General features: G+C 41.5%; 1 protein-coding gene across 2 annotated transcripts in view; it reads right to left on the bottom strand.

Moving 5' to 3' along the window:
• Positions 1–432: 432 nt before the first annotated feature.
• The window catches only part of PRDM6 (PR/SET domain 6), a 95,442-nt gene continuing 82,401 nt past the window's right edge, over positions 433–13,473 (bottom strand). For both annotated transcript variants that reach the window (XM_072957709.1, XM_072957710.1), the window contains 2 exons: positions 8,107–8,283; positions 433–1,396 (listed from right to left, as the gene is read on the bottom strand). In XM_072957709.1, the coding sequence (XP_072813810.1) occupies positions 1,282–1,396; positions 8,107–8,283 (292 nt within the window). In that variant the 3' untranslated portion in view covers positions 433–1,281. The remainder of the gene's footprint in view (positions 1,397–8,106; positions 8,284–13,473) is intronic.

Consider the following 13,473-nt stretch of genomic DNA (forward strand, 5'->3'; position numbering starts at 1 on the left):
GTGCTGCTGATGGACTTCCCAAAGGCTAGCGGAGGTAATGCTCACTTTCCTAGCCCTCAAACAAAGATCCGAGAAATCGTTTACACACTCCTTTCTCTTTCGTGGGTCAACGTTGAGAGAAGAATATTTATCAAGGGCCAAAGGAGATGAGAAGGTAACTCTTCTTGATAAAATGAGCTGTTCCGGGGGCAGTCTGTTCTAACCACCACCCTCGCCGTGGCTCCTCCTCTCCAGGTTTCCTTGTTTGGGCTCTTTCCACCTATTTTTGCCGAAATGCTCCTCTGCACTCAGGAGGGCCTCCCAGGCTTCACCTGGAGGTATGAGGAAGATGCACCTGCCTAGAAGGATCTGGACCGGGGGGCTTGGCACTATTTTTGCTGACATATTTAACACTTTCACAGACACAACAAAAATTACTGGAAACCTAATACCTTATATTCAGCCTCGTACTTAAGAACTTTATTTTTGTGGGTTTTTTTTTTAAGCTAAAATGTTATTGATAACAAAATTTTCTCAACTAGCTGCTTCGGAACAAGATACTGTATTATGAAGCTCCATACATTTGAAATGTTTTTGAAATCCCGCCAGGACACAGTGAGTCCCTCCTTTTTTTTTTCCCTTGAATTTTGAAACCATCTTCTTCCTCTTCCAGGCTCTTCTGCATCAAGACCAGGCTGATAGATGGAAGGAGCCATGAGAAAAGTGCATGAGAAAGAAGTGTGGAAAACACAGAGATGGAGAGCCCGTGGGGCTGAAGATGGCCCGGACTCAGAGAAGGCTTCTGCTTCTGCTCCCTTGGTCCCCACTGGGGCAGTCCGAGGCAGGCCAGGCCGAACTGAGACAGCAGGAAGACGGGCTGTACAATGGGTCCCCGCGAATCATGCTACTAAAAAAGGTGCAATGAGAAACAAGTCCCTGTGCATTCTCAGTCACGACTGTGGGCAGAAGAACCCATACGATTCCTCCCTTTGGTATTAAATAACAGTTTAAAAAAGCTTTTTAGAAACAAAGCAAAAACACGGTGGGACTTGAAATGTGAGGCATCCCAGGTTAGTTGTCCACTGAAATGAGTTTCATCCCTAGTCATAAATAAATAATCTCTCTCCTGGTCTGAATCCCACGCCAGGATCAATATCTCTTAACATCTTACTTATTTTATTACTGCTTTTGGTTTTCTGGGACTGATTGAAAGTTGCTCAGAGGAAATCTTTGGTTTTGCTTAAGTGTCCATGACATTTAATCATGACTTTCCTTGCAGTTTAATTCCAACCAGTCAATCAGTTAATCCACTTCAATTGATTCTGGGCTCTCAGTTATTGGCTTGCACTCATTGGGCATCCGCTGGTGTCGACTCAGCTGGGTGGCCTGCGTGAAGCTCCTCTCACACCTCTCGCACCTGGTGGAGGCAAGAGAGAAAATTGAGACCAGGGAGCAGGGCCCGCTGGGTGATGGGCTTCCTCTCATCCTGCCTAATCAGAACAGACACTCCAAAGTGGCTTCAGATTTTACCGGCTCAAGAGGTTTAATTGGTGGCTCCTTCCAAGGCCTGGATGCCTGTGATGGGACAAAGCCCGTCTGATGCAGAACAGAGGGATCTGTCAATAGGCAGGGGGAAGGTGATTTCTCCAGAGAGCCCTGTCCTGCTGCAGCTCTGATCACTGTCAGTTCAAATAGATAAAGAACAAAAAGAGATTTTTAGGAGTGAGCCATCAAAGAAGCAGCTTGTCTGCAGTTTTCTGCTCCGTAACCCCAAAGAGAAATTGATGACAAATAGAATTTCACCTGCTGCTAATTTAAAATCGGGACTTCTACTCCCTTCAGCACAGCAGCCAAAGAGTGATTATCTCTGAATTTGGAAAAAAGAGGAAGCAATACATTAGTTTGCAGTGACTACATGGGTGGATGGGGTGGATGTGGGCAGCTGCTTTTGTGCAAAAGCTAGTTAGAGAAACATAGCCCAACCAAACGCAGGGTTAAAAAAGGTTTGTGGTGAGATAGGGGACTTGGGAAAATCCAAAATCATCCAATGTTAGTGTGCTTCAAGTTCACCTCACTAGTAGGTAGAAAAAAATGTACACGGGGGCCATAATTAAGGATCAGGGTGTCTGATAAGGAGAAAACTGGCATCACATTTCAAGAATATCTCCCCTCCTAAACCTAAAAAAAAAAAAAAAAAAAAGATGGTAGTCTAGAGACCCTGGACCCAATCCACCTTCCATGCAGCACACATTGACTAGATCGATGGCTACACAATCTTCAAAACACATACCCATACATATACACGAATCTAATGGTGGCCTCTGGTATTTCCGTGGTGCTTGTCACTCCTGGCTGGTTGTCTCAGATTACACACACACACACACACACAAACTGCAGCAAGCAAGCTGGGCATAGACAGTGACTTCCCTTCACCACTCTGCTCCTCGTGCTGCCGGGAGCACTGTGGCCACCCCGGCTCTCCCCTTAATATCCTCTCAAAACTTTGAAGGAAGGGATATTCAGGAGAGTTGCAGACCACTGTTTCTCTTTTAAGTAATGCAACCTGTGGTCTCAGGTCCTGGCACAAATTGGGGCTGTGGAAAAACCATCACCAGAAAGTCCAAATTGCCCTATCCCATACCATGTGCCCCAGTGTCAGCGGGCAGTCCTCTCTTTCTCCTTTTGAGTAAATTATACAAAGTGCCTTGCCACAGAAATAATTACCTGTAAAAAGAGAACACGTCCATCCATACTGGGGATTCTTGCATATCTTTAAGGCTGGGAGGCTGGAGCTGGACTATCACGCTGAGATTTTTCAGGGCTCCTGCGCCAGCTGCACGTGTCAGGGTGAGGAAGTTGTGTTTCTTTGATTGTCTTTCGGGGAATATTTTTAGCAGCCTGTTCCACTGTTAAAAACTGCACTGTGATCTTGACAAATGTATAATGTCAGCTTTAATGTATCCGACCTATCAGCTCAATGAAAATAACTCAGAAGTATTGATCAACTAATGATTTTTGGTGTATTCATTAACGTCCACGGGCAGCTCACCCCCTCTCCAGAGCTCGTGAAGGGCTGATGACAGGCTAGCGAATTGCTGATTGTTTATTAGAAAACTGATTACTTACTGGATTAGTGTGTCAAAATATACTACCTTTCACTGCTTGACAAACTTTCAAATTATTACATTCCTTTTTTTAAATTTTGAAGCTCTAGAATCAATTTCAAAGACAGCAGGATAATTTGAACAGTTCTAAGCAATGACCAGTTACCCAGGTCATGATTTTGCATCTCTGCTCTTGTGTATTAGAATATAAAGAATTCATCAGTGGGGAGTTTAGTGCTTCATCTAAGGTAAATGTATATGTCTCTATGTAATATTTAAACATCCATATTGGACAAAGACAGGAAGAGTGGAGTTAACATTTTTCTCCTGTGTTTCCCTAAGTACCTCACAGATATTTACACTCATGAAACCAGTTGTCTTAATAGTTGGGAAATTTACTATATCTATAGGACTCCTGAGATCAACACTGAAAAATTATCTCTAGTGCCATCTGCCCACCAAGTGTGAGTAAAAACACACACAGATGTGTAGAAAATTACCTTAACTTAGATCCCTTTCCTAGGAATCTCCCCTTCTTGAGGAAAGTGGGCTATTAGAATAATACCTATGTGTGTTGGTAATTATAAAAATACAGTTTGCATAATTAAGGAAGTAAAGTTCTTGATACAAAAATAATTTTTAGTAAGGGAAGAGCCTCAGTTTTATGTTCACAATCTTTAATTTTAGGGGAAAAAAACTCTTCACCAATTATTTTCATAGTTTAATGGAACTCATCAGAAAGACAAACTTAGGTTCTGGCAGGTCAGAGCAGAACTTCAGCTGGGCTGGCATTTAACTAAAGCTGAACTACAATCTCACCAAGTGACCAGGCGTGGGTACCTCTGAGCCCAGATTTTACACAGTTTAGCAGAATAAGAAAGGGAAAAAGATGCAGGTAATGATCTGGGAGCAAAAACAATGTTCTGACATACAAGGTACCTTATGGTGCTGGCGTCACAGCCTTGAAAGGAACATTGCACGAACAATGAAATGAAAAGTCATCCAAATATTTCAGCAAAGAGAAAGCCCCCAACTTTCTAACAGATGGACATCTTAATTACACTTGATTTCCTTTTAGTTTTGAGATCATTCTTTACTTAACATGATAGTTAACTTGCTTCTAGGTACAGAGGGAGCTTAACAATTGTTATCAAAACTGACAGAGGTGCAAACGATATCAAGTTCCTTTCTGTTACACAGAAAACCCATGGGAAGCTTGCTTTCTATTTCTTTATGGGTTGTCTCGAAATATTTTCTGAGTTGAACCAAACTGCTCCATACTTATGTGCTTAATGCATATTTACTGATGTGCTTTTTTGATTTGCTCTGATTTTGCCTAGATCTTGTTAAAATATCAGACGCTCTTTGGCATATCCTTTGTTTTTCATACTAAGCCAAACTTTACTTATGGTAAAAATGCCATGATGAGTATTTTCCCTGCTTCTAACGAAGATGAAGGAAAGAAACTCTCCTATGGAAAGTTCTGGTCTTCCCAGATGTAGAAGCCAGGCATTGGGCAGCTCACACAGATCCCAGGCAGAGCAGCCTCCTGAAATCTCGAGAGATTATGTTTAGTAATAGAGAAGGAAAAGCAGTCCTCACTGTAGAGAGTAAGTTTTAGACTGACAGTTTCCTTCTTTCCTCTTTTCAATAAAGCACTTGGCAATTGCTGTGAGATGAAATGATGTCTTGTTTTGGTTCCTTGTTCTCCACGACTTCCAGTCTCACAGCACAAACTCAAAGTACAAACTTCAGTATGATTCTGTGATACATGCTTTTCCTATGAGCTCCTTTGGCTTATAAATTCTGAATCCACAGCCTAGGTTAGATGTCGACAAGGCCATGATCTACCTACAACTTGGGGGATGGAGTCTTTCAGTGGGATTTGAGCCAATCAGATTGTGAGACAAAGCCAGACATGAAACTCTGAACTCTTAGTGTCAAATCTTCTCCAGCCTTCTTGTATGGCAATAATCTTGATCTGCCTTAAAAAGACACTTTTCAGCAGAAGATTTTTGGAAGCTGGAAAGGGCTTTCCCCTATTGTGATCTGGCCCCTGAGAATTCCTGTGAAGGCCTCCAGGGCCCAGGGTGGGTGGGACAATTTGGGGACAGAGCTGTTTGGGGCATCTATTTGGAAGCTGTCCAAGGAGTAGAGTTTAGGGCTGTGCGTCTTTACAAGATTCTTATCCCTCTTTGCAACATTGTTTAAGCCAATACCCATTAGTTAAAGCAGTAAAATTAACTGTTGTGGCAAAACCCATTTTATTGACTAATCTGCAACAAAAGTTTTTTTGAATGTTTGTTTTATAAGCTTGTAAAAGGATATCTTCATAATATTTACAAATGTCCACAGGATGGATACCCATGAGCTATGATTGGAAGCGTCCCAAAATTCCCTTGGGATAGTTCAGTTGTGAACGATCTGTTGTATACACTGAAGGATTTAGCTTTCCATTTCCTAGAAGACGTTTAAACTTTGCATTTATAAAATAAGTGTACACTCAGTTCTCCCTGGCAATATATATTTGATAAGTTAAAAAAAAACTTACAGCATGTGGCTATCTTAACACGAGAAGCAGCAGAAGGAACTAAAACATGCATGTAGAATCTAATCCAACCATCTCTGGTGTTTCCTTAGTTGTTTTTTCCAGATGAAATTAGGTTATGGTCCCCAAAAATACTTTGAGAAAGGAAAAACATACAAGTACTAAAGCCCTTAAAGGATTAATCTGATGAATTAAAATTAAGTTAAATGGCATCTCTATTGGAAACATGACAAAAACAGGATGTTAAAGAAAAAAAACTGAGTGGAGTCAACGAGGTTACACTTAAGTAACACCTTAACATTAATAGAAATCTATTTCCCATTTTGACCCTGGAACCTCTTCAATTAATTACTAAAATCTATTTACACAGCAACAAGATAAAAATCAATCTGATTCTTGGCACTGTGTCCGTCTGGCTACCCGCTCTAACATAAGGGGCCAGAAGGATTGTTGGTCCTCCTGCATCTCTGCTTTTGAAAAGCTCTCTTGCTCAAAAGCACGGGAAGTGTGCCATTGTCACCTTCCACATCCCAAGCAGTGGTGAAGACAGAATCTGTGAACTCTCTGAGGGCCTGGGGGGCGATAACACAGTCCACTATGCAAGACACCAGCACCTGCAAGGGGAAACTCTGCGATGGTGCTAGCCCACCTGGCCCTTAGAAGAATAGGGCCCCTGTGGGCTGTGGCAGCCCTAGAGGGCACTGCATGGCTGGTGTCGTGCAGCCTGGACTTTTAGACCGCATCTGGTCCCCTTAGCCAGATGTGTTTATGCAGTAAAGTGCACAGACAAAAAGTGAAATGTTTAATTATTAATGAATATCATAAATTAAACCACAAAGGAAAATAGTTAAGAACAATGAATAAAAGTAACTAATTCATGGGGAGGTGGGGGGAGATGACAGCCTTTTATGAGCTTCTCCCTCTGTTAGCAGACCCAGAGTCTGGCAGGACCGGGTCCGGCAGGACTCTACTACCCCAAGCCAAGCCTGGCTTCAGGCTGAGCACTATGGTGACCATGCGCCATGCCAGCAGGTCCAGAGGAAAATCACAGATTTTGGGAAACTCCCAGGCTGAGACCAAGCAAGGGGATTCGCCTCCTACTGCCTGAATTATTTCTTTTCTTGCAGGATCTTGTGCCACTGAAGGCAAATAGGCTGTACCTCTATGCCCTTTTAATGTTCCTTCTTAATCAGGGAAAGTCATTATGACAAATGAGCAAAGAGAGGTATAAGAGGGCTGAACAAGAGAGAGTCTATTACACAGACAGTAAAAACTGCTCTGAGATGAGCAACCCATCACATACGCTGGTTCACACTCCTAAGCCTTTCTATGTCCCAAGTGGGCTCCCAGAAAGCCTCCTTGCCTGTGTATGTCTGGAAAATGCCTATTAATCATTTAAACACATCTTGAACATCATCTCCTCCAGATAGCACTGATTATTCCACTTCCATGCTACCCTGAAACATGGTACATGCAAGTCTTAGGTTTTTCACTTTTGTACCTTTCACCCCATGTGGTAATACTTGTTTATTAACTGGGCTTCCCCATAAGCTATGAGGTCTTCAAAGACTGGGGATGGAGGGTGCTGAGTCTCACTCAACTTTGTAACTCCTGTGTCTAGCAGGGTGTCCAGCATAAAAGAAGGTGCTCAATAAATATCTGCTGTATGAATGAACACATACACATGAATGAACAAATGAAAGAGTGAGTGAATGAACAGGCCATCTTGCATGATTCTGAAGTCCACTCTTTTCATGATGGTGCTATGTCCAGAAACACACTCTCTCGCTCAAGTGCCCTTACCTTGCCAAAGCTCTTGGAATTCAGTTCTGTCTTTTCCCACATTTCCCAAATCCTCAAGAACTCAGACATTGCCCTGTGTTTGGTTTTGTTTTTCTTTTTCACCAACAGGGTAAGTCTAAGATCCAAAGGGCAAACTGAAAAGTCACCAGTTGGCTGCTATTACAGATTCAAACCTCCTTAACACATATGAAAGATGAGGAAATAGTCCACCAGAATCTTCTAAAGGGTTCAAGTTTCCCAAGAGACGATTACTCAGCTGTCCTAAATTGTGGCCCCACTACTGATGGTAATGGGACTGGCTGATGGCCACAGATGGCACTCTGCATGGCTCCTGGCTCAAATTCTAGAAGCAGAGACCCTCCAGAACTAGAAAAAAAAATCTTTAAATTATTTACTCCTACTTCCTTATTTTACGGATGAGAAAGCAGACCCAGAGAGACTGTCTTACATCCAAGGTCGCACAGCTCAAGCCAGGATCAGTGTTTAGGTTTCCTGACTTCATTTTCCCAGTGTCAGCCATTCAACAAGTAGGTCCTTTTGCAGCCTGGATGCTGATTTCCTAAACAGCCTCCTCCACCAGCTGGCTGAGCCGGGCAGTGCTGTGCCACTTTGTCTGGCAGCTCTCAGAAAAGGCTAAGAGAAAGAAGAGAGGCAGTGCAAGCCACTACTTACTTGAAGGGCTTCTCTCCAGTGTGGGTTCGGATGTGGTTGTTGAGGGTGGTGGCCCCAGCAAAGGCACGACCACAGTAGCCGCATTTGAAAGGCCGGTCACTGGAGTGAGTGACCACGTGGTTCCTCAGTTCTGAAGGCTGGGAAAAGGACTGGGAGCAGTGGCCACACTGGTAAGGTCTGAAACAAATGAAGAGACTGCCCAGTCATTACGTTCTACCTAAGTCAGGGGAAGTCAGCATCATGAGGCAGGGACCAAAACATGTGGGTGACATTCTCTCAGGTTTTGAAACAAAGCACAGAGCTTTGGCTGCTGGGATCCCATAAGTCCACTTGTTGCCACAAGAACGAAATTCACAGAGCTGCTGAGACACATTAATCCCCCTATGACTGTTCCTTTCCGGTCTTACTCAGATCATTTCAAGAAATCCTACTTTCCTGTTTTCATCCCTACCCCCGGGCAACTCGGGGAGCCTGGAGAGTATAGACTTGATGAAGCAGAATGTTACAAGAGAAAATATGTCGTTGTCTCTCATAATTCCCCAGCAATTCAACTTTTCCCAGCACTTCAACTTTTCAAAGGGCTTTAAAATCAATTATATAGTTTAATCCTTACAATAATCCTCTCAGGGAAAGCAGCTGTTATGATCTCTGTCAGTTCAGAAAAACTGAGGATACACTGTCCTCAGAGGAAAGAAGCTCTTGATGCCAAGGTTACTTGAGGGTGACTAGACCTTACTCTAAGTCCCAGGTAAACATGCAGGTAATTCAGCAAGGTGCACGTGTGTTTTAAGAGATACTAGACTGTCCTGGGGTCTATCTATATGACATCCCCAACTTGGGGTCATCTGATTGTGCACAGGTGAACACTGGTGTGCACCCAGATTTCTTTGTAAAAGAAATCCTGACTTCTACTTACTCTCTCCTCACCCCCAATCACAACGAATATTTATTCACTGGATCTTTTTCGTGAACTTCAGCTCCCCAGTTTCATCTGGTAGCAAGCAATGATTTATAGAGGCAGAGAGATGACAGGATATCACTGTGTCTGCCAGAAGGAGGACTAGGATGCAAAAGCAAATGGGAGGAAGTTGTGACAAATACCTGATAATTAGCAAGATTATCAGAGAACCTGCTTTTCAGCTCATGAGAAGAAAATCAATTTTTGGTTTTCTTAAAGTAGATTAAAATTCTGTCTTCTCTACAGAAGTTCTGCTTACTTAAGCAGAATCTGGTGAGTGATATAAAACCTGGGAAGTTTTCCCTATTCGAGGCTATTTCATAGCATTCCTTGACAGGGCTCTAATTTGTTTATCAAAATTTTTGTTAAGAAAATGAATAATCTGTCATGAGCGATATTAACCGAACTCAGGAAATCCTGGTTTGTGGCCCAGACACTGCTGGCTGCATTTAGAAAGCCAGTGGCCAAAGCAGATGTAATTGTTCTACCTTTAACAAATGCATAAGCTCTAACGACCAGAAACTGAAATGAAGGGCTAGGAGACAATGGTGACTGAGCATGTACAACAATTCAATTAAGTGCAAAATAAAGTGTACCCTCTCATTTGTCAAGTGAAGTGCTTAATTGTGGCTACTTGCCTCACTGAACACAAATACTATTATTTTACCAGGATTCAGCACACTGAGCACTGATTGTAGAATTTTTTAGCTTGATTAATAGTCCAGGATTGGTCAATAACTCAATACTATACAATTTTAATTACTTACATTTAGAAATCTATATAACTGCTCTCAAACAAGTTTCAAAGAAATATGTAAGAGTCCTTGGTAAGGAGTTTATCAATCTTGACAAATTGCACATGCATTTTATTACAAGTATAAAATAATGCTTCAAAGCCATTAAAATCACACGTAGATGAAAATACCCTTTTGCCAAATCTGTTCTTTGTAGTAACCATTAGCTTTAAGGGACGCCTCAAGAAATCATTCTCTTGGCATGAATTTTTAAAATTTTATTGAAGATTATTATAAGCAAAATAATACATTAATATATGCTATACCCACTGACAATTGATTTTTCTAATAGTGATGGACCATTAACATTTATTAGCCTCTGGTTATCTATTTTTAATAGCTATCACAATATACAATAAGCCGCTAAATAAAACCAATTAATCTTTTCTTTTTTTTTCTAACATTACTGTCAAAAGTTGGGGTGATTTATTTCAGAAGTCATTCCATCCCTTTTATGCTAAAAGTCACAGTGGCAAAATTTTACACACAGAAGAGGAGAAATGACCACAGAGAGACTTATGATGAATTCTTATCTCAAGGTAGTACTAATGAAAGGCAAACATCACCTTGCCCAGGACTGGCCTAAGAGGTTCTTATGAGGTACCCACTGGCCGACTGCACAGCTTTTAAAACTTTGTAGAATTGAGCTGACTGACTGGAAGGGCCTGGATTGGGGCAGATGGGAGAGGTGAGTCCTGCTTCAGCTTCTGATCCCAATCAGCTGTAGTACTTGACAAGTCACCCAACTTCCCTGACTCTCCATCTCCTAATCTCTCTGGTAAGCAGGATGGACTGAATCACATATCCTCTGGCAACCCATCATACTCAGCTCCTGCCTTCAGATAACCAACAAACGTGTGGATACAGCCTCACAGGACAGTATCAACGACGTGACCTCCAACCTCCATTGTGTGTACTAGCCAGTGCCGTGTATGGAGAGCTATCCATGGTTTTGTGTGTCTAGTCATGCTAATTAGAATATGGACCATTTAAACTTACTTGGGAAACAGCTGAGAATTCAGAGCAACAAGAAAATCTAGTACCAAGATACAGGACCAAACCTTACTCTAGTTGATTTTCAAAAAACAAAATGATAGCCCTTCAATTCTGAGGAACCTTGAAGAATAAGATTTTAGACCATATGGTCCTACTCACCTTTGTAGAAACTGTTTTAATGCCGAATTCAGAACTAAAATGTGTACTCTACTTGCCACTATAAAAACAGACTGTCTCCCTCAGTCTAGAAATGTACAGAAAGTTAGCCCTCAGAAAATACAGACAAAATCCTTCTTACCCTAGATTTTCAGTATTTCCTAAAAACAAATAAAAGGAAATGATCATAAAGTAATTTCAACATTGATTGTATCCTAGGGTTGCATCTAAAGACACAGGAATACATTCAAGACAGAATGAAATCTTCAAGTCCAAGAGCAGGGCTTAGAAAACATCACCAGTACAGAATCTCAGACATCACAACTTCTTTTAGGACAACTGGCCACAGGAGTTAAGACTCTGCGTGCACATTTCTATCAGCACACTATGACTCCTTACATCTCAGTTTACTGCTGAGGCCTTTAGGGCACAGAATCAGTTGGCACAACTCAGCTTTTTATTCTGATGACCAACATTCCCATTAACTCTTCAAGGTCTGGTTAAAGGGGCCTTACAGGGTGGGGAACGGAAGGCACAACCTGTTGGGTGTAAGATAGGCTCAAGGATATATTGCACAATGCAGGGAATATACCGAATATTATGTAATACCTGTAAATGGAAAGTAACCTTTTAAAATTATATTTTAAAAAGACTCAGAATAAAGCGTGGGGGTTTGTAAAGTTCTACAAATAATAAAGTGATAAAAAAGTGAAAAAATGAAATAAAATACATCATCAGCAATAAAAAAAAAAGATAAGGCTTAATTTATTAAACTTTGGATATAATCAATTCCAACTCCAAAGTTCTGTCTGCCTTCGATGTGTCACACCAAAGCGAGTAGGGAGGGCTGTGTTCAGCTTCACTCTTTGCAGGATCTGATGTCACTGAACAACTGTATCTCTTTTCTAAAGCACTTTGATTCTACCCAGGTCATCATACACATATTCCATCTTATTATTCTCAAAACAAATGCAATGAGCACTCTTCACAAAGTGATAACATCTCACAACCAGAGGAAGCTTTTGGTTTTTTTTTTTAATAACAAGTCTTGAGACATCTAGCAGTGTGGTCCAACGATGGAAATGTTCTAGATCCACACTATCCAATACAGAAATCACTAACCACATGCGGCTGAGGAACTAAAGTATTATTTTACTTAATTGCGATGCCTTTAAACTTAAATAGCTTCATGTGGCTTGTTCCAATCCAGAAATATCAAGCTTCATGAAAAACTAGATGGTGCTCCGTCCTCAACAATGAAGTATCTAAAAACCAGACAAAGCCTGCGTCAATTTAGTTAGCATATATCAATGCCTGGTAAATTTTTAAGAAGCAAGCAAGCCGTGAGACAGTTTTGCACAACCCCTGGCATTCTCCCTAAGCAGCAGCTCCTCTGCCAAAGACGACTCCAGTAAAACGTGCAATCCATTTACTTTGCATTCGTAATTAATTTGGTGTACACATAGGAAAAGGATGAAACATTTAACAACATTAAGTGTGGTTTAGTTTAAAATATTATTAAACCTTTGATTTTTCTTTCACAACATGAAAGCCTCCAAAACAAAAGTTGATCAGTTGGGCCCCATTCTTTCCTCACACCCCATCAGTCAAGCCCAAATGCACATCTCCTGAGATTTCAAACGGGGCACTACTGAGGTCACTGCTGGCTGTGTGGAGGGAGAAAAGACCTGAGCTCCACATAAAAAGAAAAAGATTTCAGGAGAGCGGCAAAAGTGCAGAGCCAAAACACCCGGAGAACATGGGACTCTAGAAAGAAGATGACCTTCACACTTGGGAGGGGAGAAGCTTGGAACTCGAGAACATGGACACAGTCCAAAGAAACTATTATGGGATAGATGATCTCCAGGCTCCTCCCCCCACACAGCACCTCTAGCATCATCTTCCCCTCTGGTACCACCAATTATAAACAGTGATGCTCAAAATACACATTTGAGCGGCTGACAGTGTGCCCTGGAGGCTAAAGGCAAACTTTCCCCAGGTGGCACAATCAATAAGGAAAAGAAAAGGATGCAAAATAAAGATAAGCATTACAAAGACGCTCTGCAGAAAAAAAGAGAATATATTCATCAGAAAATAATCCACTGTGACTAAAGGCTTTGCTTAACCCTTTCTGGAGCACTGCCCCACACTCCCTATGAGACTATTGAGAGTTTCTAAGCAGAAAAACAGAAGAAAAAAGGGATTTCTAATTCCTGGTTCAAGCACAAGTCAGTCAAGCTGTTCTAGCCTAGGTAATAAGCTTATCCTTCAAAACTTTATGAAGTCCCTAAATAAAATCTAGGTTGATCTAGATTCCAGCAGCTTTTTCCCTCTGAATTAACTAAAGAAAAGGAAAAGTCAGTAGGCTGAGAAAAAGGAAGACGAGATTTTTGGCTTTGTATGTTTTGTTTGTTTGTTTGTTTAAATGGAGGTACTGGGAATCGAACTAAGCACCTCGCACAT

Source organism: Vicugna pacos, chromosome 3 (assembly GCF_048564905.1).
Source record: "Vicugna pacos chromosome 3, VicPac4, whole genome shotgun sequence".
In the NCBI taxonomy this organism is placed as follows: Eukaryota; Metazoa; Chordata; class Mammalia; order Artiodactyla; family Camelidae; genus Vicugna; species Vicugna pacos.